We start from the raw sequence: 23,721 nt of genomic DNA, 5'->3' as shown, positions 1-23,721 counted from the left end.
AGATGAAATGTCGAATTCTGAAGCCGAAAAACCGCTTTTTTTAACGTAAATCATTTTTTGAGGGCGATAGGGAGCCTCGGAAAATCTGGAAAAATTTTTTCTTTATTTTCTCAATCAAAATACATTACCTTGAATTTTTTCAGATTTTTTCAGATGAAATGTCGAATTCTGAAGCCGAAAAACCGCTTTTTTTAACGTAAATCATTTTTTGAGGGCGATAGGGAGCCTCGGAAAATCTGGAAAAATTTTTTCTTTATTTTCTCAATCAAAATACATTACCTTGAATTTTTTCAGATTTTTTCAGATGAAATGTCGAATTCTGATGCCGAAAAACCGGTTTTTTTAACGTAAATTATTTTTTGAGGGCGATAGGGAGCTTCGGAAAATCTGGAAAAAATTTTTCTTCATTTTTCTCGCTAAAATAAAAGAGCTCAAATTTTTTTCAGATTTTTTCAAATTAAATTTCGAGTTCTGAAGTCTAAAAACTATTTTTAACAAAAGTATATCGTAAAAAGCTGAAGCTTCGGTGAACTTCGGTTTTTATGAAAAATTTTATTATTTTTTGGTTTTTGCATTTTTTCGCTCGAGGCCTCTTTTTTTCAATCTAGAACATCAGATAGATTAAGACTCAATTCTGAAGACATAACAATTTATTAAGATGATAAAACTGGTTTTTAATTTATGCAAGTAATTTTCAGTATTGTAGCATGATTTTTTTTAAATATAACAGCAAAGCTTATTTATTTCTATTTTTCTGTTGTTTGTGAATTAAATTATTTATATTACTAATTTTCATGTTTAACTAGTTCGACCAAAGATGAAGGTCGTGAATCCATTGATGAAAATAATCCAGCATTCATTCTTGATGTATCGAGTGGTTCAAAGCAATGATAGCTTCTTGTATTTTTAATGGGGTGTGTTGTCTCAAGTCTGCTTTTTAACTGTTCTCTTCTTATTTCGACATCATCGTTAGATACGTAGTGGTAGCTAAATTATTTAAATATATTTTTAAATGATAAATAATCACTGCGTAGTGAGCTTGTACAAAAAAATGTTCTACCTGATTGTTGAATCACTTGAACTCAAATAGTCAAACATTTGCTTAGGCGTAAGTATTATTGTGCCTTGCAGGGAAGCTTTTCTTGATGCACGTTTTGCTGTAGCTCCAATACCATCACACGCACTTTTTCCATGTGATGTAGCAAAGAAGTTGTAAGATTTTACCGCTAACGAAAAATCATTTTTATGGTGACAAACATTGATTAGATGATTTCTGTAATATGAATATCAATAAGAAGTTATAGTACTATTACAAAAACAAAGATATCAAGCTTGACTAAACGAACCTATTTTTAAACTGTGTTGGAGCACCATCAGAAAAGTAGATCAAGTTTTTTATCCATGGATATAATGTTTTTATTTTATCAATAATAGGTTGCTGAAATGCATTAACAGAATAAGCTTGGTGAGTAGAACAATCCGAAATGACGCAGAAACAAAGAGTTTTTATATCATTATCTCTTTGATCTTTATAATAAAATATTGCTGTGAATAGTGTTGCACTAGTATTATTAAAGTAATAGCCTTGTGTAGAGTTTTGAGATATAAATGTATAGTTTTCAGCAAAATCCATGGTTAATACACCAGTATCTAAATCTATTTCTTTCCTTTTTTTCGAGTAATATTCGCTTTGTTTGATTGAAATAAAATGATGAGATGTCATATTCCAGATATCGTCTATGACACTATTCAAAACTAATTCGAAAAGTTCGTTATACTCTACGAGCGTCACTCTATTCATGGATTTTTTTGAATCATCTTTACCCCATTGCGTGTACTTTACTTCTTTTTTAGTATCAATATCAATTCCTTTAGCTACAATTTTTTTCATTCCATCTTTACTTGGGCAATTTGAACAATTGTGAAACATACATTCTTGATTATCCAGTGAGCAAACTCCTGCTTCTATGACTTCTTTATAATTTAACTTCGGATTTATGGCACACAGTTTCAGTTTAACATTTTGATGGATTCCACAAACACACACGTTATGTGTACCTGAATCTCCAGCAAAAATACATTGCTCGGGTTTCAAGCTTGCAAAAAAAGCCAAACAAGGGATATTATCAAGCTTTGTCTCCTCTATCCACTTTTTGTACAATTCTTTTAAATCAAATAAAATTACTCTTTTTTGTACTTTTATTTTTTCTCCATCTGATGTTGTTATAGTTATGCATTCTTTTTCGCCACTGGTCGACAGACTGTTAGAATCATCCAAAAAAAATTTTTTAATCTCTTCTCTTACTTCTACAGGGACACGCAAATAATTTTTTCTCACTCGAGTACCTAGTACACCTATGAAATAGATAATTTACATGTAAGTAAAATTTACTCATAGTAAAAAAGTTAGACGGAAAATGAGATTAATATTCATATGCTTACCAAAGTTTTGTTTTAATTTATTCGCCTGCCTGACCATATATGCAGAACAATGAAAATATTGTTTAATCTGTGCAAGTTTCCAATTATCAGGTAACAATGTCAATAACGAAATCTGTTCATCGTAAGAAGATACTTTATACTTGGTTTGAAGATTTTCAATCATGCTATTAAACCAGGAACTTTCATTATACAATTTTTTTATATTGTCCAATTTTGGCATTTGTACATTATGTACGTCCTCAATGGATTCTGAAACTTTTTGGGAAATATTCTGTACAATCTCTAAACCTTTTTGAACTAAACGATCATCGGTCAGCTTTTGTCGTTTAAATGAAGGAATATCGAAAGTTTCCAAAATGCTGTCAAGATTTCTCTTTTTTTGAGTATCTGATTCGTATATTGACTTTGTTGTACTTTGAGTAAACTCCGGTGTTTCTGATGCTGAATCAAATTGTTGCGAATTTATGCTCGGTGGTGGAAAGAGAACTAAAGATTCCATTGACGAAGAAAGTTCTAATGATTGCTTATAATCTGAAATTTCATTATCTAATAAGGTACTGCAAGAATTGCAAATTTTATGTTCTGCAGACAGATTAAGGTCAAATTTTTTTAGTAAGTGATCAATATACTCTTTTGTCAAATTATTAAGTAAATTTTCTTCGACTTTGACTCTATGCTTTTTGAAAGGATCTATGCAATACTTAAGTTCATTTTCAAAATTTTCAAAGCAGGTAAAAAACTTTGCCTGACAATGGAAACAAATTTTTTGACCAGGCACAATATTCATGTTGCATATTTTTTTTACTTTTCTTGAAAACTCAAGTTCAATTATCTTCAAAGCGTCTAGTATCATCTTAGAATGCTCATTCCAAGGATCACAACATTTCTTATAAGATGACGAATAATGAAGGATGTATTTCTTATAATGGTAATCACATATTGATTTTTCTTCAATATCTTGTAATCCCGGCACTCTCAAGCACAGACATTGACGTAAGGTTTTCGATAGAGTATTAATTTTATGCGTACACTTTTTCGCGCGGTATTGGTCATCATGACATCCATCAGTTACGAAACTCTTAACGCAGCACTCATCTACATTCGCCATTTTTGTTTGATACTCACTTTTTACACTTTTGACTTTACACTACTCACTGTACACTAATCACTTCGATAATTTTACTTTGAAATTTATGTATTCACTTTGAAATCACTTTTAATTATAATCACATAGATACACTCACCTTACAAAATTACCCCTATATAAGCGGATAACTTTGCTCTGTCTCTTTTGATTTCTGAGAATTGGGACCTACGCCATCTATGGGTAATTTTGGTACCAAGTAAATTTATGTCAACAATGACATGTTCTAGATTGAAAAAAGAGGCTTCGAGCGAAAAAATGCAAAAACAAAAAAATAATAAAATTTTTCATAAGAACCGAAGTTCACCGAAGCTTCAGCTTTTCACGATATACTTTTGTTAAAAATAGTTTTTATACTTCAGAACTCGAAATTTAATTTGAAAAAATCTGAAAAAAATTTGAGCTCTTTTATTTTAGCGAGAAAAATGAAGAAAAATTTTTTCCAGATTTTCCGAAGCTCCCTATCGCCCTCAAAAAATGATTTACGTTAAAAAAAGCGGTTTTTCGGCTTCAGAATTCGACATTTCATCTAAAAAAATCTGAAAAAATTCAAGGTGATGTATTTTGATTGAGAAAATAAAGAAAAAATTTTTCCAGATTTTTCGAGGCTCCCTATCGCCCTAAAAAAATTATTTACGTTAAAAAAAGCGGTTTTTCGGCTTCAGAATTCGATATTTCATCTGAAAAAATCTGAAAAATTTTGAGGTTATGTGTTTTGATGAAAAAAACAAGAAAAAAATTTTTCTAGATTTTTTGAGGCTCCCTATCGTCATAAAAAAAATTATTTTCGTTAGAAAAAGCGGTTTTTCGGCTTCAGAATTCGATATTTCATTTGAAAAAATCTGAAAAAATTTGAGGTTATGTATTTTGATGAAAAAAACAAGAAAAAAATTTTTCCAGATTTTTTGAGGCTCCGTAGCGTCCTAAAAAAATTATTTTCGTTAAAAAAATCGGTTTTTGGCTTCAAAAGGTGCGTTAGGTAATCTGAAAAAATCTGAAAAAAATTGAGGTAATGTTTTTCAATGCGATAAAAAACTGAAAAAATTTTCGTTCACTACATCGGCTCATACCGCCGTATCTCGATTTTTGAAATTTTCAATAATTTTTTCTGAAGGCCTGAAGCACTCAAAAAATCTGAAAAAATTCAAGGTTGTTTGGATTGTGGAAAAGTATTTTTGTGAATTTTTTCAGATTTTTTAATTGCTTCATGTTCTCAGAAAAAATATCGATAGAAAATGGACGTTCATACCGGAAGTGGGGGGTAGGAGGGGGGAGGGGGTCTAAAATTTTGTTTTTGGGACCTATTTACCATGTACTATAACATACCAAAAGCGCGTCAAGATCGGTGACATACGTGCGCACGGTTTTGTAAAAAAGTATTATTTTGACCCATATATAGCTCTATAAATGTGTGTTGGTAGGCTGTGCGAGAGCTTTACTAATATAGGCATAAAAATGTCACGAACGCGAGAGCTCTTCTCTCTTCAGCCGCGAGATGCTATATAGATAAGGCGCATTAGTATTGCCATCTCCCGCTGGTATGTGCCGCGATCAGCCGGTGCTCGTATCGTACGTAATGGTGTACTCGTGCTCGGAATTGATCGATCCTCTCAAAAGGAAGCGATATTACTTACCGGTGTCGAGCTCGTCGCTGACGTCGTTGCCATTCTGAAACTCGTCGTCGGACTCGGTCCCGGAGTCGTGGTCGTCGTCCACCTGCAAAACCATAAGAAACAATTATAAGCGTATGCTATACAAAATCCAACGTGAAAACATAAACACACATATAATGCGTAACGCGACCAAATTTCGGAGCACGCTAGGGTACGCGTTGGCGCGCTTTTCATATAGCGTGATGGTGCTTTATTTTGAAACAAATCAATTTCATTATCAACCGTACGTCTACAGGTCAAAAAAGTCATTTATATATTCATCGTGTTTATTATTAAAAACGTATACATTATATTATGCTCAAACGACCATGACTGTGAACGCGTGTATATTGGCCGCGAGCCGTATAGTATAGTAATTACGAGAGACGCCGTGCAGAGAGATTACAAAATGCGAGAGAGGGGAAAAAACGTAAGGCAACACACATACACGCTTTATCTTCGCGCAAGATTCCAGTTTGCATTTATGTACAGGTGTGTATAAACACTATAGCATGTAAATTCACGCGATGATCGGTCTAATCACGTGTTCTCTCTCTCTCTCGGTCGGTCGATCGCATAACCGGTAAATTTGCCAAACGCGCCACGTTCGGAGATACATATTGTAATACATATGTGTGTGCGATACGTTATATGTATACAAAAAACAACAACGTGAATGACATTTCGTACTAGTGTCAGTTTTATCTAGCTTATATGCGAGAGAGGCTCGAGACGCACACGCAGCATAGCATAATACTTATAAGTAAGCAGAAAAAGACAGACAGCCAAGAGAGAGCCTTGAAACATATACAGTTGCTTGCGTACGTGCGTATCGCATTATATATATACCACGAGGAAGTGCGTCGTGAGTATTGTATGTATATAATACAACACACTGCCATTCGCATTATATATAGATGAATGTATACAGTATTTTAGCGACGACTGCAGACTATATTACGAAGAGAGAGGTGGGGAGGGATCGGCGAAACGACCAGTATAAAGAGAAAGCAAACACGCAGCGGACCAGAGGCTCGAGTCTTACGTTGCTGTATTATATTATATATAACATTATAACTATATATATATGTTTAAAAAATGTGTGTGCGTGTGTATTCGGTAAAATATCATGTACAGCACACACACACACACACACACAAACGTATAAATAGATGAACGACACTCACCTTCTGATTAGACTCGTCGTTGAGCGAATGGCTTCTCAGCTTGTGCGTGAGAAACTTGAGCATGGTGCCGTCGAACTTGTTGTTTTCGCCGGCTGCAGCATGATGCAGAGAGTGGTGTACTAACTGCGGCAGCGGCTGCTGATGCTCGTGCTGCTGCTGCTGTTGTGTTGTTGCCGGTATTAGTGGCAACGGCGCCGGCGGCGTGCAGGCCGTCGCTGCAGCGGACTCGTCGCACATCTTCGCGCGCGCACTCCTAACGCACTTCGATATATTATATTATTATAATATATATTTTTGTCCACGCTCGCGAACCTCGCGAAAAGGGCTACGCGTCCATTACCGCTTCTTTCTCTCCTCCTCCTCTCGGCGTGAATTATAAAATTGTTATTATTACGATTGCTGCTTGCTTATTTCGGAGCAGCATCACCTGCGCGTGCTCTTGTTGTTATTATTATTTTTATTATTGTTAGCCGCGCGCTGTGTAGCACGCGCACCCACGCACTACTGTGTACCGACGACGACCGGCACGAGGACACGCAAACATATACACACACACACTCACACGTACGCACACTTAGTCACTGGTGCACTCGTACTCTGTATGCAGGCAGCCGGCGACTCGCATCTCACCGTCGACGGCAAAATTACGACGACGACGACGAATGGAGCATGCCGCTTTGCTATCCAGCCTGACACCAAAGCTAACACTGTGTATTTTGTGTGTGGTGTATACCGACGACGACGATGAGCTGCGTCGTGCGAATATGTATCCTATAAGCACCTCGAGAGCGAGAGAGAGAGACAGATACAACGAGCGAAGAGGAGAGAAGAGTGGGAAGACGTATACACGCGGTGGCGGTGGCGGTGGCGGCGGCGGCGGTATGTGTAGTGTGTACACACACAGAGACACGCACACTGCTTCACTCACAGGTTTCTTCGGCAGCAGCGACCGCGGCGCGTTTCCGTCATGGCGTCCGCCCTACCCGCCGGAGCACATTATGCTCTCTCTCTCTCTCTTTTGCTCCGTTCCGTGCAGAGGTATACTGTATAACTATATGCTGCAGCACACACAACAAACACTGTGTTTTCATTCACAAAAACAAGCGGGAATTCGATAAAGGCCGCCGCTCCATGGCGCGCACTTTATCGGCGGCTCTCACTGCTGCACTGCACTTATTGTATGCTGCAGCTGTCGACGCGTTACTGCTGTCGACGATGTTGTTGTCGTTGTAGCTGTAGTTGTGGATGTTGTCGTTGGGTTCGCGATGACAGACTACCGGTAGCCGTGCACTGCTGCGAGTGCAGCGAGTTAACCGGCATCTCAGTCTCTGATCCACTGAATGTGTGCCAATTCTTCTGAAAAAGACAAATCGTAATAACGCGTTAATAATACTTGACAAAATTACTTAAATCCAATTATTATACTAGTAAACGTAAAGATTATTTATTGATAAGAGTAAAAAGTGGTTTTTGGTAGAAGCACAGACCCAAAAAGAGGGTAGGGGAAGCTTTTCGTGTGTCGCGGAACCTGCGGTACCACTCGCGGTACAGATTACGGACTGCAGACTACAGACTGGATATCAATTTTGCAATTAAAAGGCCAAGTTGAGCGAGGCATGACTCGCGTGATGGGTACAGGGGTAGGGGTAAATGCACATAGCTAAGCCGGCATTTCCAAGGTAGTACGTACGTGTGCAAGTAATATACAGGTATATGAATACGCGCGCAACAGCAGCAGCGGCAGCGGCAACGACGACGAGATGTTGCATGCGAGAGAGAGCTTTAAAGCTCCATATATATTTATATATAGCTGCGTTATAGGTATATAGGTGCGCAGGTGAAGCGAGACAAAGCTTCGGGAAAGCGACGCGTGGATATAGACTTGTGTGCGTGTGCGCGCCGAGCTTTCGCTCGGAGTCGGGTAGCTGCACGTCGCTGGAATCAGCCGCAGACGTCCTTAGCCGAGGCGGGCAGGTGCAAACATCTCTCTCTCTCTCTCTCTCTATCTGTCTATCTCTCTCTCTTTCTCTCTCTGTCTTTCGGCGCATACAGATAGTCGACTCTGGCGCGCACGCGACCGCAGCTACCCGACTCTACATATAGGTATATACGTTGCAAGCAGAGTGCAGACGAATATCAAGTCGACTTGTACGCAGACGTGCAATGTGCATATATAGGTATATATCGTAATAGTGGAGTGCTGAGAGCGATCGAGTACTCGCGCCAGATGGCACTGCGGCCGCTGTTGCTGCTGCTGCTGCTGTGCATACAGCGCGTGCATCCATGCATCGCAGCACGGCGGCAGCCAACACTGGTATATCCCTTCCCTGCCTGCCTCATCCAGAGCCACCCTCGCCTCGCGAGCGGCTCGAGTTTTTGCGAGAAAATGCGAGAAGGGGCTGCTGCTGCTGCTGCTGCTGTCTGCGAGCCCGCACCGCAAAAGAAATATGACACACACAAGAGCAGGAATGCAAGTCTGCACGCAGGAGGGGTGGCGGCTTTATAATATCGCGAGCTGTTATAAACTGAGGCGAAATGGACGGAGAGTAAGTTCACGAGTTGGAAGAGAGCAGATTGTTGCTAGCTGACCCAAACAGGAGAGCGTTCCACTTGAGCTTTAATTGTATATGACAATAATGACTCCGAAAATCGAGCGATGACTGCACTTTGATTGATTTGTAGGAAACGATCTTTAGCTGCATCAAAAAAATCATTTGGCCCCATTTCAAACGATGCAATCATCGATCGCTTCGATGCAATTCAAATTGGAGCGATCTAGGTTGGACGTCAATGAAAAAAGCTCGAATAAGCGTACTTCGGAGCCCGGTGGACTTTGGACTTGAAATGTATATGTTACTCGTGCCATACATCGTTTATACGTACAAAGGGACAGCAGCGTGTCGTTTAGCCGTCGTCATCCCTCTCCCCTTGAGGCGCGAATATATAGGTTTAGTCGAACGCGCGCATGGCCAGACGTGCCAGACACAGCAGCAGCCAACAGCAGCAGCAGCAGCAGCAGCAGCAGCAGCAGCAGCAGCGAAAGACGTTACTACATACCAACGGGGGAAGAACACGCGAAGGGGGCAGGCACGCGGGTCGCGCTATGTAACGTAAGTCTGTGTACTATGCCGAGCTACTACGAACTACGAGAAGTAGTATAGTAGCAGGTCTCACAACCGCCCCCCTACCCTTCGGCCGAACTGCTATATTCTTTACTCTAGCTCGTACGTGTAGTACTATAGATTGACTACTATACTTTCTCGGTTGCAAGCTGCGCCGGATCCGCAGCAGCAGCACCTCGCGTTTCTTATACGGAGCTCCGACTCTGCGCCCAGAGAGTGTGTGCGAGAGAGAGAAAGGTTACATACAAGGGTCCTTTGTTCCACGTAATATAGGCACACATGGGCTGAGAGCTAGGAATAATCACGGTCAGGATCGTGCACACGAAATGTATTTTACGCGTTACGCTAGCCCAATATATGTGCAGAGAGCACAAAAATGAATATTGCCTCTGCTCGAGTTCGAGAGTCGAAAATGTACGAGCTACTCTCGAGGGTATAATAATGCCCAGTCTGCTGCACTATGCGTTCGTCTAACAAAAAATGAAATATCGCGTGGGCATGAAAGAAAATTCGAGTTGCAGTGGTATAGCGACGATGAAGCAGCAGCAGCAGAGGCGAAGAATAACGTCATCAGCGTATTGATCGCATTACGATCGTATACGTACAGCAGGCTATATATAAAAAAATATATGTATAGCTAAAATTTGAGCGAGCAGTGCGCGGAGCACTTGTCCGCCTATGATAGGTCCTCGGAGGATTCCACCACTCGGTCTTTTTTTTTGACGTTTTGAAAAATCAATGAGTACGAGAGACGACGACACCGTTGCGGGCCGAGGCTGAAGAGAGAAATATAGAGATATAAAGAACGACGGGCTAGATAGAGATACATATAGGTATAGCCACTGCTTCAGTGAAAGGGAGAGAAAGAAAAGCTGCGTAAAAGGCAATCCTTTGAATGATGTACAACGTCGCAGCAGCATCAGCAGCAGCCTCATGCGGAACAAAGAGAAAAACAGCCGACGCCGACGAACCTTGTTCATTCAATAATGCATCGTCCCTCTCTCTCGCTAGCTCGAGCGCGGGGTATAATACCGTTAACGACAACTGCATCGCGTTTTATTATTATCTCGAGATTCCGAGATGTGCATTAATTGCATATACACGAGTAATGCACTCTCACGGGTCTCCCCTTATATACGCGAATCGAATCGAAAAGTACTCGTGGCAAGATGCAGACGTATACATACTTATTATAAAACACACGTACACGAACGTATAGCCGAGAGCAGAAAGGGCAATTATATCATATAAGTAGTGCACCGACTGACGAGCATATATAGGTATAGGTGGATGGACAAGTTCGACAGCACAAGAGTACACGTATAGCCACTGTTACATAGTACGCGTACTTATAGGTCGTTCTCTCTCTCTCTCTCTCGACGTTAAACTTGCACTTTAAATATATATCGCGTTGAACGCTCCGGAGTCACGGCTCTCTCTCGCGATCTTACGTATCTATGTCTGTGTGTGTGTGTGTGTGCAGTATAATGATTCAACTGCTGCAGGCAGCAGTCACGATCTTGGAGCTTATACGTACAACACTCGTTATTGTATAACTATATCGATGCGCGACTGCATTTGTGTTACTACTACTACTTCCACTGCTGCTACTACTATTTACTATGTATAGTCAGCTAGTAGTAGTACTACTACTATAGACGATGCGCCGTGTGCAGCGCCGTGCGTCGCGCTACTTTACGCGAATATTTACGCGCGACTGGCTCGGCTCACACTCTCGCAGAACGCCTGTGTATAACATCAACGAGTGTTGTGTACGTGCGTATATACGCGCTCGATACGCGCGCTACTCTCCTCGCACCGTCGTGTGCGTCTCCATATATAGAGGAGCACACGAGCTTGTATATATAGGTGTGTGCGTGCGTTATGCGTGACTCCGTAGATGTAGTATATGTAACGCGAGGCATAAACGAGCAACTGAGCGAGCAAGAGAGAGAGAGAGAGAGAGAGAGAGAGAGAGAGAGAAAGAGAGGCGAGTCTAAGTATAAACGTAGTACTACGCTACTGCTGCTGATGCTGCTCCCAACGCGCGTTTACTTATAGAGTATAAGAGAGAACGTAAAGTTTCGCGCGATCTCTGCGTGGCCCCCTCTGTCCGTGTGTGTGCATTCTGTTACGCACGCCTGTGTGAGTGCGCACGTAAAACTGCCTCAGCGTAAAACGTAGCGTACGCTAAAGAAGCAAGAATGCGTGCTATACTATATAGCGGCGCGTGTGCGTCTTCTTACTATACTCGTACTCGCACAAGCACACTCGCACACACACATTTATTTTTGCAAGCGCGTGTATATATTGTGTAAAGCACTGTATACATTTATATGCGCGACTTTGGAGCGTATTATATACAACACATTGCGTGCTGCGTGTGCAAACGTACGTAGATATCTGCATGCGTGCATATAATACTGCTACTACTCGCGAGCGGAACGGAACGCGTACATCTGGCCGACGAAAAATGTTAAAATAAAGAAAAGAAAAGAGAGTCGATCGACCCACGTATACTTATATTCTCGCATATTCGGAGCGCATATAATAAACGAGCTGCGAATTACTCTCGGGGCTACTTTGTAACGAGTAGTAGTAGTAGTAGTACACACCGTATAGATCGTATCGAGGAACTTGCGATGCTTACCTTGCGGCCCTTGTAGTGCGGCCAGTGTCGGATACACTGTAGGCGCGATTACAGTGCAATTACGGTGTGTAATTACACTGTGGCTTTGTGTGTGTGTGTGTGTACGATGCAGAGAGTGCAAGAGCTTATCGGCGAAATGGCAGATACATACACACCGTTGTACACTGCTCGTATTTGATACACGAGTTTGCTGCGGGGCCTCACCACCGATGAATTATTCTACCACACACACATACACACACTCTGCAAATGCATTCACACTGAACTCGCCACGGTCACACACGGACGAAAAAAAACACGACCGGGCGCAACGACACAGACATGCCAGAGAGAGAGAGCAAGCCTGAGCCGAGCGAGCGTATACGACTGCTCGCTGCACTGCTCCGAGCGATCCCGGAGTCTCTCGCACCACAACTCGGTCCGCTGCTTTTTGCGTATACACACACACATACACACCCACACGCAGAGTCAGACGTGTGTGGAGTAGTAGTAGTAGTAGGTAGTAGTATTATAGTAGTAGTATAGTAGTAGTATACTCGGTAGAGTACTATGAGCTGCTATATAGGAATCGGTTGTGTGTATATAGTGCACGGTGTACGAACAGAGGAAGAGAGAGAGAGAAAGAGAATTCACACTTACTATATTTACTACGAAACTACGTCGATCCTCCTCTTCTTGCGTAGATTCTTCCTCTCGTCTATGCTGTTTTGTTTCTTCTTATAATCTGCAGCCGAAAAACTTAAATATCAGATAGCAGAGGCGCCGACGTACATACAAACGTACGTACACACGAGTCTCGCGTTATACTACTCGACTGTGGGCTCTCCGAGACGACGACGACGACGACGACGACGTCGACGATCGAGTTGTAAAGAGTATATCCGTAATTGTTCCGCGCGCGCGACCAGAGAGAGAGATGCAGTTTTACTACGAAGCGTATTACGAATGCGGAAGATTCGTTACTGCTGCCAGCCACTACCTATACTATACATAGCTAGTAGTAATGCACGCATACACTGCTGCGAACTGCTCGCGACACTGCACTCTTGTATAGTTGTGTACTACACAAAATACACACACACAGTGCACGTATATCAGCGCGAGTATAGTGGCGCAAGTATAGTACTACGCGATTCTCTCGGGGGCTATCGTATGCACCAATACACGCTGAGAGGATACTCGGCTGCGCAGACACGGATGCACACACAGACACTGTTCGGGGGGCGACAGAATTGCAGCAAGTAGTAGCGTGACTTTTTCGCACTGCTATCGTTCGCGTCGTACGTATACCAAAAATATATATAAGATGTCTCTGGCGGACTCCAATTCGAGGATCCCCGGAATGCAACACTGACTTTGTCGAGCGGGGGCTGTATGCACTACTACTACTACCTATATCCAGTGCCAGCGTGGGCTCGCGCTGCACAGTGCGATATAAGTATAGGTAAATATAATACGAGTAAGTACACGCCGCCGTGCACGCTCCAATCGCAGCTAGCCAACTGACTGCTGCTGCTGCTGCTACTACTACCTACTACTACTACTACTACTACCACTGCGTGCACGAGCTCCGCCGTGCGTCGTCAGGCCACTATACATGTATATATAATACGAGGGTCTCTCTCTCTCTCTGCTGTGCAAAATATACGTATGTGTGTACGAGGCAGTGCACAGTCACACAAAGAAGTGTCGGCGGTGGCGCACGCACGCAACACTCCTACATATATATAGTTGGGCCGTCGTGCAGACTCGCTCGAGCTAACTGCAACGCGGACGAGTCAGCAGGCGTATAGGTATATAATGTGCAGCGACGAGCAGCTTATATGCATATAATGCAGCTAGCTAGCTGTATATAGGTATATATTCGTTGTATATACTAATTCGGCGCTCGAGCGTGGTGAGTTTTGCCCTGCCGAGACGACCCCTTCCATCGGGAGTTGAGAGATTCCTCCTCCTTCGCAGTTGGCAGGCTCCAGCTTGTGAGTGCTTGCAGGGCTATACATGTGTAGGCAGAAACTCGCTTAGCTGCCTGCGCCGTGCATGAACTCGTCGATGTGCGGTCGAGACTCGGAGCTGCGAGCTCACCCAGCTATAGGCATGAGAAAAGGAGCAAGCGATTCAGGGGCCAGGTCAGCTATGCAGCCGGCTCGCATATTACTATACGCGTTCGCACCTATTTATCTCACGAGTCGATCTCGCAATATAATTTTATAAAAAATAGCGACCCACGCAGCAGCGCCTAGTCTGCGTATAACATGCGTGTTATGTATGCAACTCCATCGCGAGTCGAGTCGAGTCACCTGGGCATATCGTGCTCAGCTACAGCTCTATAAGCTTCGAGTGCAACCGATGACATGGTTCGTGCACACACACACACTCGTTCGGCGCACCTACATATACCTACGACGAGCTAGCTAGAGCGACGACGACGACGACGAGAAAGGAGTTGTGTAGAATGAGATTTTTAGCGACGACGCTTGCGTACTACGACTCCCCACGTGCTTTAGAGACTTTGGAGTAGAGCTGCGCCTTGCGCTACGTACGACATATACATGCTAGCGATATTATATGTATACATTGTCGCGTTCAATCGCTACTGCAGCAGCACCAGCAGCACACATAGTAGCGTATTATATACGTATTATAGTATATGAAGCAGCTCGAGCCGAGTTCCACATACGTAATAGCGCGAGATGGTAACAGCTCCTGCACATAATAGCGCAGCTGCAGCGGCAATTACAACTACACACAACGCTATTTGCTACGCGTTATTTAATTGTCCGCACGCAATGGTTATATAGATAATAGCGCTCTATATTTATTATTGCAAAGTCTGCGTGCAGCCTACTCGCGCATAATTGCATTTCAGCGTATGATCTATGACGTATACGAGTACATCCATGATAGACAGGGGTAACCGAATCAATGCGCCCATCCCTGGACAATACACTTGTGTTTGATTTTAGAAATCTAATATAATTTCCACGTTTATTTACACATTTCCTTTCTCCTCTTACAAGACAAATTCGATAATGTATATAATAAATAAATAAAAATTTCAACTTTTCCAAACGAAACTTATCGTACAAGTGTATTAATATTTACAATTACTATGCTTAACTGCCCTTAGAAATACAACGATTGATATTTATAAACGAATTATAACATACCTATAAACAACGTTACGATTCTACAATTCTTACAATATACATAAATAAGTAACGAATTAACATCTTTTTCTGTTGTAACTCAATTTCAACACTATGTGCTGGACAGACAGCGACTTTTAAAGATATCAATATGCTACAGCTTAATCGATAAAGTAGATAAAAAGAAAACAAATATCGGTCAGAGTTTCGTTTCTGGTCGAAACTTTGTCGATGGCGAGTTGTTGTTGCTGATGTTGCTGGCGAACTGCTGGTGCTGGTGGTGCGACCGCGTCGGGGACACCGTCGACTCCAACACGTAGGGCCTGCTCCGGGCGACGATGCCGTTGGCTCTTAGCTCAGTATCAGTCTCGTCCTCGTTGTCGGCGCTATCTATGTCACCTATAATTCAACACATATACATTTACTACAATTGCAATAGTGATCAAAATTAAGAATTATAAAAACAAGACTTACCGTCGGAACTATTGGTCGAGGGAAGATAAAATGAGCGACAGGTGCCATTGACGGTCGACGCCGACGTCGTTTTACTTTGCTTCCTCGATTCTTGTGGCAAGGCGTAATTTCTGGGCAAAGAGATTTGACTGCCGTCCATGTCGCTCGCGTCCTCCTCGACAGGAGGAACGTTCGGCTGAGCCGGGCCCCAGTAGCGACGATCGGCGGACTGCAACCGGTTGGGTGCCAGCAACAGCTCCGGAGGAGGCTCCTGAGGCCTCTTGTTCGAGCTGCTTACTGCCAGACGCTGCTGCTGCCACTGGTCGACCGACTGCTCCAGCGCCGACGTCTCGTAGTAGGTCGGCACCGGATTCCCGGCCAGCAGCAGGCAGTGCATCTTCACCGGGGGCCAATTGGCCGCCACGGTCCGACAAGCCGGTGGCGATACGAGCTTGTCGTTGGTCAGCGGTGGACGAATCGTCGTCGTCGTCGCCGCCTGAGACGGGGGACTCCGAGAGGCCACGGCAACCGCCGGAGGCGGCACGATTTTGCCCTCCTTGATCTCCTCCTGAATGGCGCGCAGCTCCCGGAGCTGTTGCTGCTTCTTGGCTCGCAGCTTCTCGTGAATGAGGTTGACGCTGAGGGAGGCCGCGATCGACTGCTGCTCGGCCGTTGCCGGCGTCGTCGTCGACGTCTCGTTCTTGGCGGATCGCTCCTCGTCCTGCGTCGTCGTCTGAAAGGGCGTTAATCGGAATATTAATAAAAAAATCTCCGAAAACTAGGTGTCGCTGTATACGTACATTGGTGGTGCTGGCTATGGAGAGGGGCCTCTTCCAGAAGGGAATGAGCTGAGGCCCGTCGTTGTTGGGCCACTTGCCACTCTGGGGGTTATTGGCATCGAAGCCGATGGACAGCTGCGTGGGTGGCGGCACGAAGCTCGTCGGCTTCTTCTTCTTGCGATTGGCGTTGCCGCTCACGGCTGGATTGACGGCGAATCGGCAATTGAACACGCCCGGTATGCCGCTGTTGCTGAGCTTGCTCTTGCGATTGCACTTGTCGTCGTAGTAGCAGCCCGACGAGCTCTTCTCGCTGTACAGGGCGTTGAGTCCTCCCCCGTGGCTGTGGTCCCGATCGGACGCTCGGACTCGACCGTTGGCCTCGTACTGCAGCCGCCTCACGTGGAAGAATCGGTAGTACAGGCCCATGAAGCAGAGACCAGCCAGGAAGAGACCCGCGAGGCTGAACAATAGAGTGGCGGGCTCACCGGCCTGGCCCACGCCTACTGCCCAAACCCCAACTAGCAGCGAGTTCTCCAGCAGCATGACCGAGTAGAATATCAGCATCTTCTGTCTGTGATTGGTCTCGTGCAAATTCACGTAGGCGAACACGTAGACGAAGGCGAGCATCGCCGCCACGAGGCTCTTCCTCACGGAGCCGAGTTTCTCACCGGCGTGAAACAGTCCATCCGGCGTCAACAGCAACCAGGTGAGCATACTGAGCCAGTGCAGGCCCATGACGACGAGCATCCAGTGGGCCCCGTAGACCGAGGCGTAGGCGACCAGAGCCCCGACCCGGGCCGACACGGTGCCCAATCGCCAGACCAGCTGGGCCAGCACCCCGAGCCAGGTGAGCACGAGGCGCTCGAGATTTCGACGTCGCGCCGCGCCTTTACTGAACGAGGCCACGGCCCAGCAGACGCTCCAGAGCGACAGGCCCGCCGAGACCGAGGTCAGCTCCGCGAGTTTCGAGTCGTTGAGCTGCTGAGTCTGACCGACCAGCGGTCCCGTAGACTCGACGATCGACGAAGACGCGACTGCCGTGGCCGCGGTGGTGACTAGTCCGAGCGAAGGCGATTCGCCGTCGACGACCGCCGCCACCGGGCCGTACATGGCCAGCACGTAGACCTGCAGCAGCAGCATCGGCGCGGCCTCGCAGAAGGCGTGGATCAGCCTGAGCACGCACAGCTCCCTCACCTCGTGCTTCACGTAGGCCAGATCCACCGGTATGAAGAGCTTGAAGTAGCGCCAGAGCACGCCGACTTGACTCGCGTGCAGCAGCAGGACGCAGCCGAGGCTCCATTTGTCTGTCGAGGCGCGCTTTTCGACTTGTTGCTTCTGCTCTATCGCTGTCGTCGTTGTTGTTGTTGTTCTGTTGGAGCTGAGTTTGCCACGGGCTCCCCATAGGTACCACTTGATGCTCATCAGCTGTAAAATCGGTTGTAAAGAAAAAGAGTAGCTTTTAGCATGTGAGCCATAACAATTTATTTAAAAGGCACGAGGCAAGAAAAAACCACTTCGAAAACAACTGCAGCCGATGGTAACATTTGTTTTGATGTACGCGTGTATGTAATGTATACAACTTTTCGGTCCATATGAATTTATTTAAGTATTATACGATCGCGGGATGAGTAATGATAAGTGCATCGCTGCATGCCGACTGTCGAGAATCGAGAAGTTCGAGTAAATTATGAACGATCCCGCTGGGCCTTTCAAGGCTACTGTTGCTGTATCTGCTTATGCGTTCCAATACGAGTGTAATAAATTTAAACGATAAGCCAATTTTGAATAAGGACAAAAGTGTTTTTGGCGATGTGTGCATTCCGTGCTTTTCACGGCTATAAATATTAAATTTGCAATTTTCACACGTAGAAGAAATTTCTTACCTGGGAAACGAAAAGTGAAAATACGACGAAGACGATGCAGAGCGGAAAGAGGAGGGGCGGCGCCTGGGGATGGCTGGCCAGGGCGTAGGCCATCGCCAGATCGAACACGACGTCGCCGAAGTACGAGGCCAGCGAGACGATGTTGAAGAGCACGTCGCACAGCGGCAGAAACTCGTGCTGCTGCTGCCGAGTCGTCGTTCTGGTCCTTGGCTGCTGTTGCTCCCGATCGTCGTTCGCTGCTGGCTGCATGACGATGATAACGATGGCTGCAAGTCCAGCTTTTCCAGCACAGCAGCTGCCGATTCCACCGAGCGATTATTATCCATTTGGATCGGCAGACGACGACGACGATTTCGGCTCTGCTGCTGCTTTTGATTGGCGGTTAGCGCCGAGCTTGCACCTGAATCGAGTGATAAGTAGATCGATAGTGTAACGACACGAGCTTTTGGCAATGCGTCGAGGTCAATCGAATGAAAGCTTCAAGCCCTTATTTTGAGAAACAATCGTACCCAGTATTTTATTAACGATTTGAATTACGATCCCGAAGCGCAAAAAGCTCGCTTATGGTAAAATATCGGACGCGATCGATTGCGATTCGAGACCACGAGAACATATTTTCATCCGATCGCAATACATACAATCTAGTACTGGATGAAAAAACTCACCGCATTCCTCTCTGGAGCCGGTTGGAAAGGATCGTCGATCAAGGCCCTACTGTTGGCTGTCTCTCGCGCAAGCTTAATACTCTTCTGCCGTCGATCGGTTAAAATTTGCAACTATATTCGTACTTGTTATATCACATAAGTATTAAAATGCACACACTTGGCTATGGATTCGCGCGCTCGATAAAGCCGGGCTGCTTCGCTCGAGTCACTCGCCCAGCAGCATAATATTCCTGTGCTGCATCAGCGCACATATACACCACTTACACACGCACGTAAGAAAGGAGCCAGAGTAGCAGCAGCAGAGCTCCTTGTGCGCCGAGAATGCGAGGAATGCCGCTCCGCCGCCAGGCAGATATGTATCCTTGCTTATGCGCCTGTATCCTTGCGCGCTGCTGCTGTTGCCGAGGCCGAGGAATATTCCGCGCGATAATCCTCGAAAGTCGGACTCGAGGTGACTGCTGCGCAGCCAACTACGTAGAGACCTGGACCCGGTGAGTGTTGAGCAACTCGTGTCGAAGACTAGCTACCGAGCGACGCAACTACGCAGCAGGGCGATCGCGAAAAACAACATCACGTACAAATACGCGATGCGGTGCACACAACAGCCAAGGAGCAAACTGCTCGAGAGACGAGCGCGCGCGAGTAAGACAGAGAGAGAACGAGGCCCAGTTTGGAGCGCCCCGCCGCGGCTAGGCCTGCCAAGTCCTCCAGGAATGCGGCCCCCGATCGGTCCTACACATATATGCTGCAGCAGCGACGATTCGATCGCAGCCAGCTCGCACGGCTGCACATTATAAGCCCTGGCCCCGACGACTATAACTACATGCTCGTGCTATATGGGACTTGGGTCCCTGACCCGCGGCGCGGGATCGCGCGCGCCGTCTTACGGTAAATTCGCGCAGTGGCCGTACTATATACGCTCTGCAGAGAGACTCGGACTGACGATCCAAGCAAGAGAGAGAGAGAGAGAAAGCCTTAATACCCCCGTTCCGAAACTGTCCCCCGGATTATTCGCGACGTGCACATTTTATCTTACTCTTATTTGGATGCCAGCTGCTGCTGTATGCGTGTGCGTGTGACTATATAGCTAGCATATTTCTGACGCTTTTGGCCCGGTCTTCCTCTTTTTCTTCTTGTTGCGGCGCGCATTTTTACGTGCTGCGTGCCTGATCGGTGCAAAAGAGGCGAAAAAAGAGTCGGAGAAACCGAATGTTGACGCGTTTTCAGTCCGCGTCCTTCTTCTTTTTCCAGCGATCCTTCGCGGCTCTCTCTCTCTCTCGAGTCTTTTTTGCATACCGATATTTCGGGTATACGTGGGCCTCTTTCCATGCGGGATGACTCGTTCGATCGATAAGAGATTGCAGCCTTTTTTCTTTTAATAAATTCTTTTATTCTCGAATATTTACAAGAATTGATGAAAAACATTCATAATGGACCAACACTGCGTGATTGATGTCGTCTTATAATATTTACATATCGATACATGTAGCAATTTGTAAAAAAAGAAACAACAACAACATTGACACACTTCCAATTTGAACGTACAAAAGCAACGTTATAATCGTTGATTTTTTTATTCTAAAAATCACATCAGTCCAACGTTATAATAGATATATAGTTGCGCGTACACAAAATCTTTATTGCACTAATTGCCCTTACACGAGATTTTTTTTGTACATGCTTAAAATTCATTTATCAAATTCATTCGTTTTTTCGTAATAAAATAATGTGCCCGTGTTGCAGCAATGATCGTAAAATTCTCCTTACAAAATGTAATAATAATATGCATTTTTCAAATTACAAAATCAAAAAAACGAGTCGCGCTGTTCACAGAGACGAGTTTCGTCAATTTACAATTGACATTTTTGGTCTGTGCCGTCTCATTTCGATAATGAATTCGCCTACTAATACTTTGATAGAAAAAACAAAATATTTTGTATAATTGATAAAAATTATTCAATATTCTTACAAAGCTCTAAATTACAAGTAAACGTTTCTTTTTGTATCGCTAAGACCAACCTTTTGCTCCTACTAAGCACTTAATAATGGATATAGCAACTGTAAAAAAGTGTTTGTGCGATTATCAGCTGTTATCTTGTCACAAGGCGTCTCATTGTTATAGATAAATTTTTTTCCCTTGTCTTAGAATAGACACTCAGATACAGCATACTGATGAATAATACACGTAAAAAGGTCGCCACCGATATTTACAAGCAGTGACGAGCAATAATGCTAAATATAAAGATGAGAGTCGTCAGACTTTTCAAAGGCTTACAGAACAATTTCATTCTTGAAATCTCTATTTAATTCTTTGTGCGGAAGAATGATCGAATTTAGGAGTATCCTCTCGGGAGCCAGTGTAACTTTGCTTCCTGTAAAAATGCAAACAAAAATAAGTTTCATTTATTGAACACAGACCGCTTGTAAATGACAAAACTTACCGATTATAGTTGCCGATGAATTTAGCTGTCCGTAATTGTTGAACAGAGGTCTGTTCTCCATTTTAGCAAACGGACGATCGGGATTGGGATCGCAAGGAGTACCTTCGACCCTGGCCCATTCACCGATTCGGCTCTCACGACCGATGATACTGTAGAGGATGCACGAGTGCGCCTCAATGTGCGCGCTTTCTAAGACTATACTCTCGCGAATCCGCACACCTGGCCCGATTTTCGCGTCTGCTCCGATACTTACATTGGGACCAAGCTAGAATTTGAATAAAAAATTTAGAGACATTTTTTAATTTTGCGATTGCACTCATTTAAAATTGAGCGAAAAGACTTACCACGGCAGTTGGATCGACTGAAGCAGTCGGATGAATGAACACATCGTCGATAATGTTGCATTTATTTGTTTTTGTGGATGCCAATCTTTCAGGATTATTTTCTTTGTACAGCGCTAAGTAATGACGATTCACGTAGATCGCAGAGCCAGCTGTTTTTACCTGAGACCACCAGTTCTTGATTGGCATGGCAAACAATTTATTGGCAGTAATAAGTTTGGGCATGATGTCTTGTTCTAAAGATATATTGCCTGCTTCTTTATGACAACCATTGCTGAAGCTTTAAAAAATTGCTCTTATAAATTTTACCAACAAATTTCATAAGTGAGAATTAGTAAAAAAAACACTTACGACTCTTTTCCTTGACTTTTATCAGAATAGAACACATCAGCCATTGTCTGAAATATATCATTCGTTGCAATGTAAGCACCACAACTGATGAGCGTTGATACAAATGTTGATGGTTTTTCTACATAATGCTCAACACTTCCTTCTTCACTCAAAATTAGACAGCCATAGTTCAATGACTGCTGTCTGGTAGCTTCTGTAGCCATGATTGTAAGTTGTGATTTTTTACTTTTGTGATAACGCAGCAGCTCTCGCAGAGGGAAATCAGAGCAAACATCACCATTGAATACAAAAAAGCTATCCTCACCACCAGCCTTTATTTGATCTCTAAAATGATACATTGCTCCAGCTGTACCAAGGGGTGTGAATTCTTGCAGATATCTAATTTGTACACAATTTTGTTTTGACATTTCATCAGCGAATGGGTGGATTTCAGCTGAATTGTATGAGCCAATAATTAAGATTTCACTTAGATTGGGTATTTTTTTACAAGCTTCCACATGATGCTGAATCATAGGCAGACCAGCAATAGGAAAAAGTGGTTTTGGAATGTCTAGAGACAGCGGCCGAAATCGAGTACCTAAATAAAATAAACAACGATAAATAAAAATAAATATTTATAAAATAACTTAAAACATTACCTTTCGAGGGACCACCGATCAGAATAACAGCTTTCATGTTTGAGTTTTTTAATTACAGCTGTGAGGAGACTTGGTTTTCTGCTTCCACACGTTCATAAACAATACGTTCACGAATCTGGTGCAACTCAAACTAGTCACGTACTCTTCTTTGACTAATATACAATACAAATAATTGGATATGCTTTTTAAAATTTTATTTTGTAGATGAAGCGCGGTCATCTACGGTCTTGCTAATTTGACGATTCCGATTTTTCTGCTGACGTGACTTAAAAAGATAAAAACTATACGTCCAATTCTGACACGCCACACTTATCTACAATAACATACTTTCATATACACACATAGAGTTGATAGAAGTAAGGTATAGGCGAGTGCAGACTGCAGGGTTGTGAAAAAGCCGCGGTGGGAGACGGCGCTTCGAGCGATTTAGTGCCGTCGGCAGCAATAGACCCATGTCAACGAAGAAACCCGAAAGTCACTATAATAATAAATTTATCAGCGCATAGTTACTTGACTACTAGAATAGAACACGCAAGTTTAGACTATGTTATTTAATTGTTTAATTTAATTACAAAAAACTTGCTGATACTGTAATGAAGCAATGTCCATTTTTGGAAGCTATGTAAATATTGTACAAATGTAAATCTATTCATAACTTTAGTAATGAATACATTGTGTAACAACATTTGTGTTTCTGTTTCCTTCATTACTAATAACAGTAACGTTTTATTTTAAGGAGGCTGTAGCGACCTAAGGTGCACTTGTGTTGCGCTGCGCCGCGATACGTTGCGCGGCACACTGTAAACAGCAGCGTCTGCTACAGC

The 23,721-nt window shown here is 43.8% G+C and overlaps 3 protein-coding genes across 7 annotated transcripts in view; all 3 read right to left on the bottom strand.

The window, feature by feature from the left end:
- The window catches only part of LOC106654980, a 19,758-nt gene extending 6,021 nt beyond the window's left edge, over window positions 1–13,737 (bottom strand). The window contains exons 1-3 of one of the 5 annotated variants that reach the window (XM_014375160.2): window positions 12,837–13,737; window positions 6,426–7,781; window positions 5,221–5,302 (exon numbers count right to left, since the gene is read on the bottom strand). In XM_014375160.2, the coding sequence (XP_014230646.1) occupies window positions 5,221–5,302; window positions 6,426–6,662 (319 nt within the window). In that variant the 5' untranslated portion in view covers window positions 6,663–7,781; window positions 12,837–13,737. Of the gene's footprint in view, window positions 1–5,220; window positions 5,303–6,425; window positions 7,782–7,912; window positions 7,987–8,115; window positions 8,544–12,197; window positions 12,578–12,836 lie in introns of those variants that run through there. The other 4 variants (XM_023460346.1, XM_014375162.2, XM_023460347.1 and 1 more) reach the window with 4 other exon arrangements.
- A 1,448-nt stretch (window positions 13,738–15,185) lies between these two features.
- Window positions 15,186–19,784, bottom strand: LOC106654671. Its single transcript, XM_014374641.2, has 5 exons — window positions 19,127–19,784; window positions 18,462–18,861; window positions 16,600–18,003; window positions 15,821–16,532; window positions 15,186–15,745 (listed from the first exon to the last, which is right to left on the bottom strand). Exons 2-5 carry the CDS (start codon window positions 18,708–18,710, stop codon window positions 15,546–15,548), a joined length of 2,565 nt encoding a protein of 854 aa, XP_014230127.1. The 5' UTR covers window positions 18,711–18,861; window positions 19,127–19,784; the 3' UTR covers window positions 15,186–15,545.
- Window positions 19,785–20,654: 870 nt separating this feature from the next.
- Window positions 20,655–23,518, bottom strand: LOC106654620 (mannose-1-phosphate guanyltransferase alpha-A). Its single transcript, XM_014374564.2, has 5 exons — window positions 22,898–23,518; window positions 22,260–22,836; window positions 21,912–22,188; window positions 21,568–21,832; window positions 20,655–21,498 (listed from the first exon to the last, which is right to left on the bottom strand). Exons 1-5 carry the CDS (start codon window positions 22,932–22,934, stop codon window positions 21,398–21,400), a joined length of 1,257 nt encoding a protein of 418 aa, XP_014230050.1. The 5' UTR covers window positions 22,935–23,518; the 3' UTR covers window positions 20,655–21,397.
- Between the last annotated feature and the right edge of the window lie 203 nt (window positions 23,519–23,721).

This window comes from Trichogramma pretiosum, unplaced genomic scaffold (genome assembly GCF_000599845.2).
Source record: "Trichogramma pretiosum strain Unisexual culture from Peru unplaced genomic scaffold, Tpre_2.0 scaffold59, whole genome shotgun sequence".
In the NCBI taxonomy this organism is placed as follows: domain Eukaryota; kingdom Metazoa; phylum Arthropoda; class Insecta; order Hymenoptera; family Trichogrammatidae; genus Trichogramma; species Trichogramma pretiosum.
The sequence above is the reverse complement of the archived record's forward strand: the minus strand, read 5'-3'. Positions and strand labels throughout refer to the sequence as shown.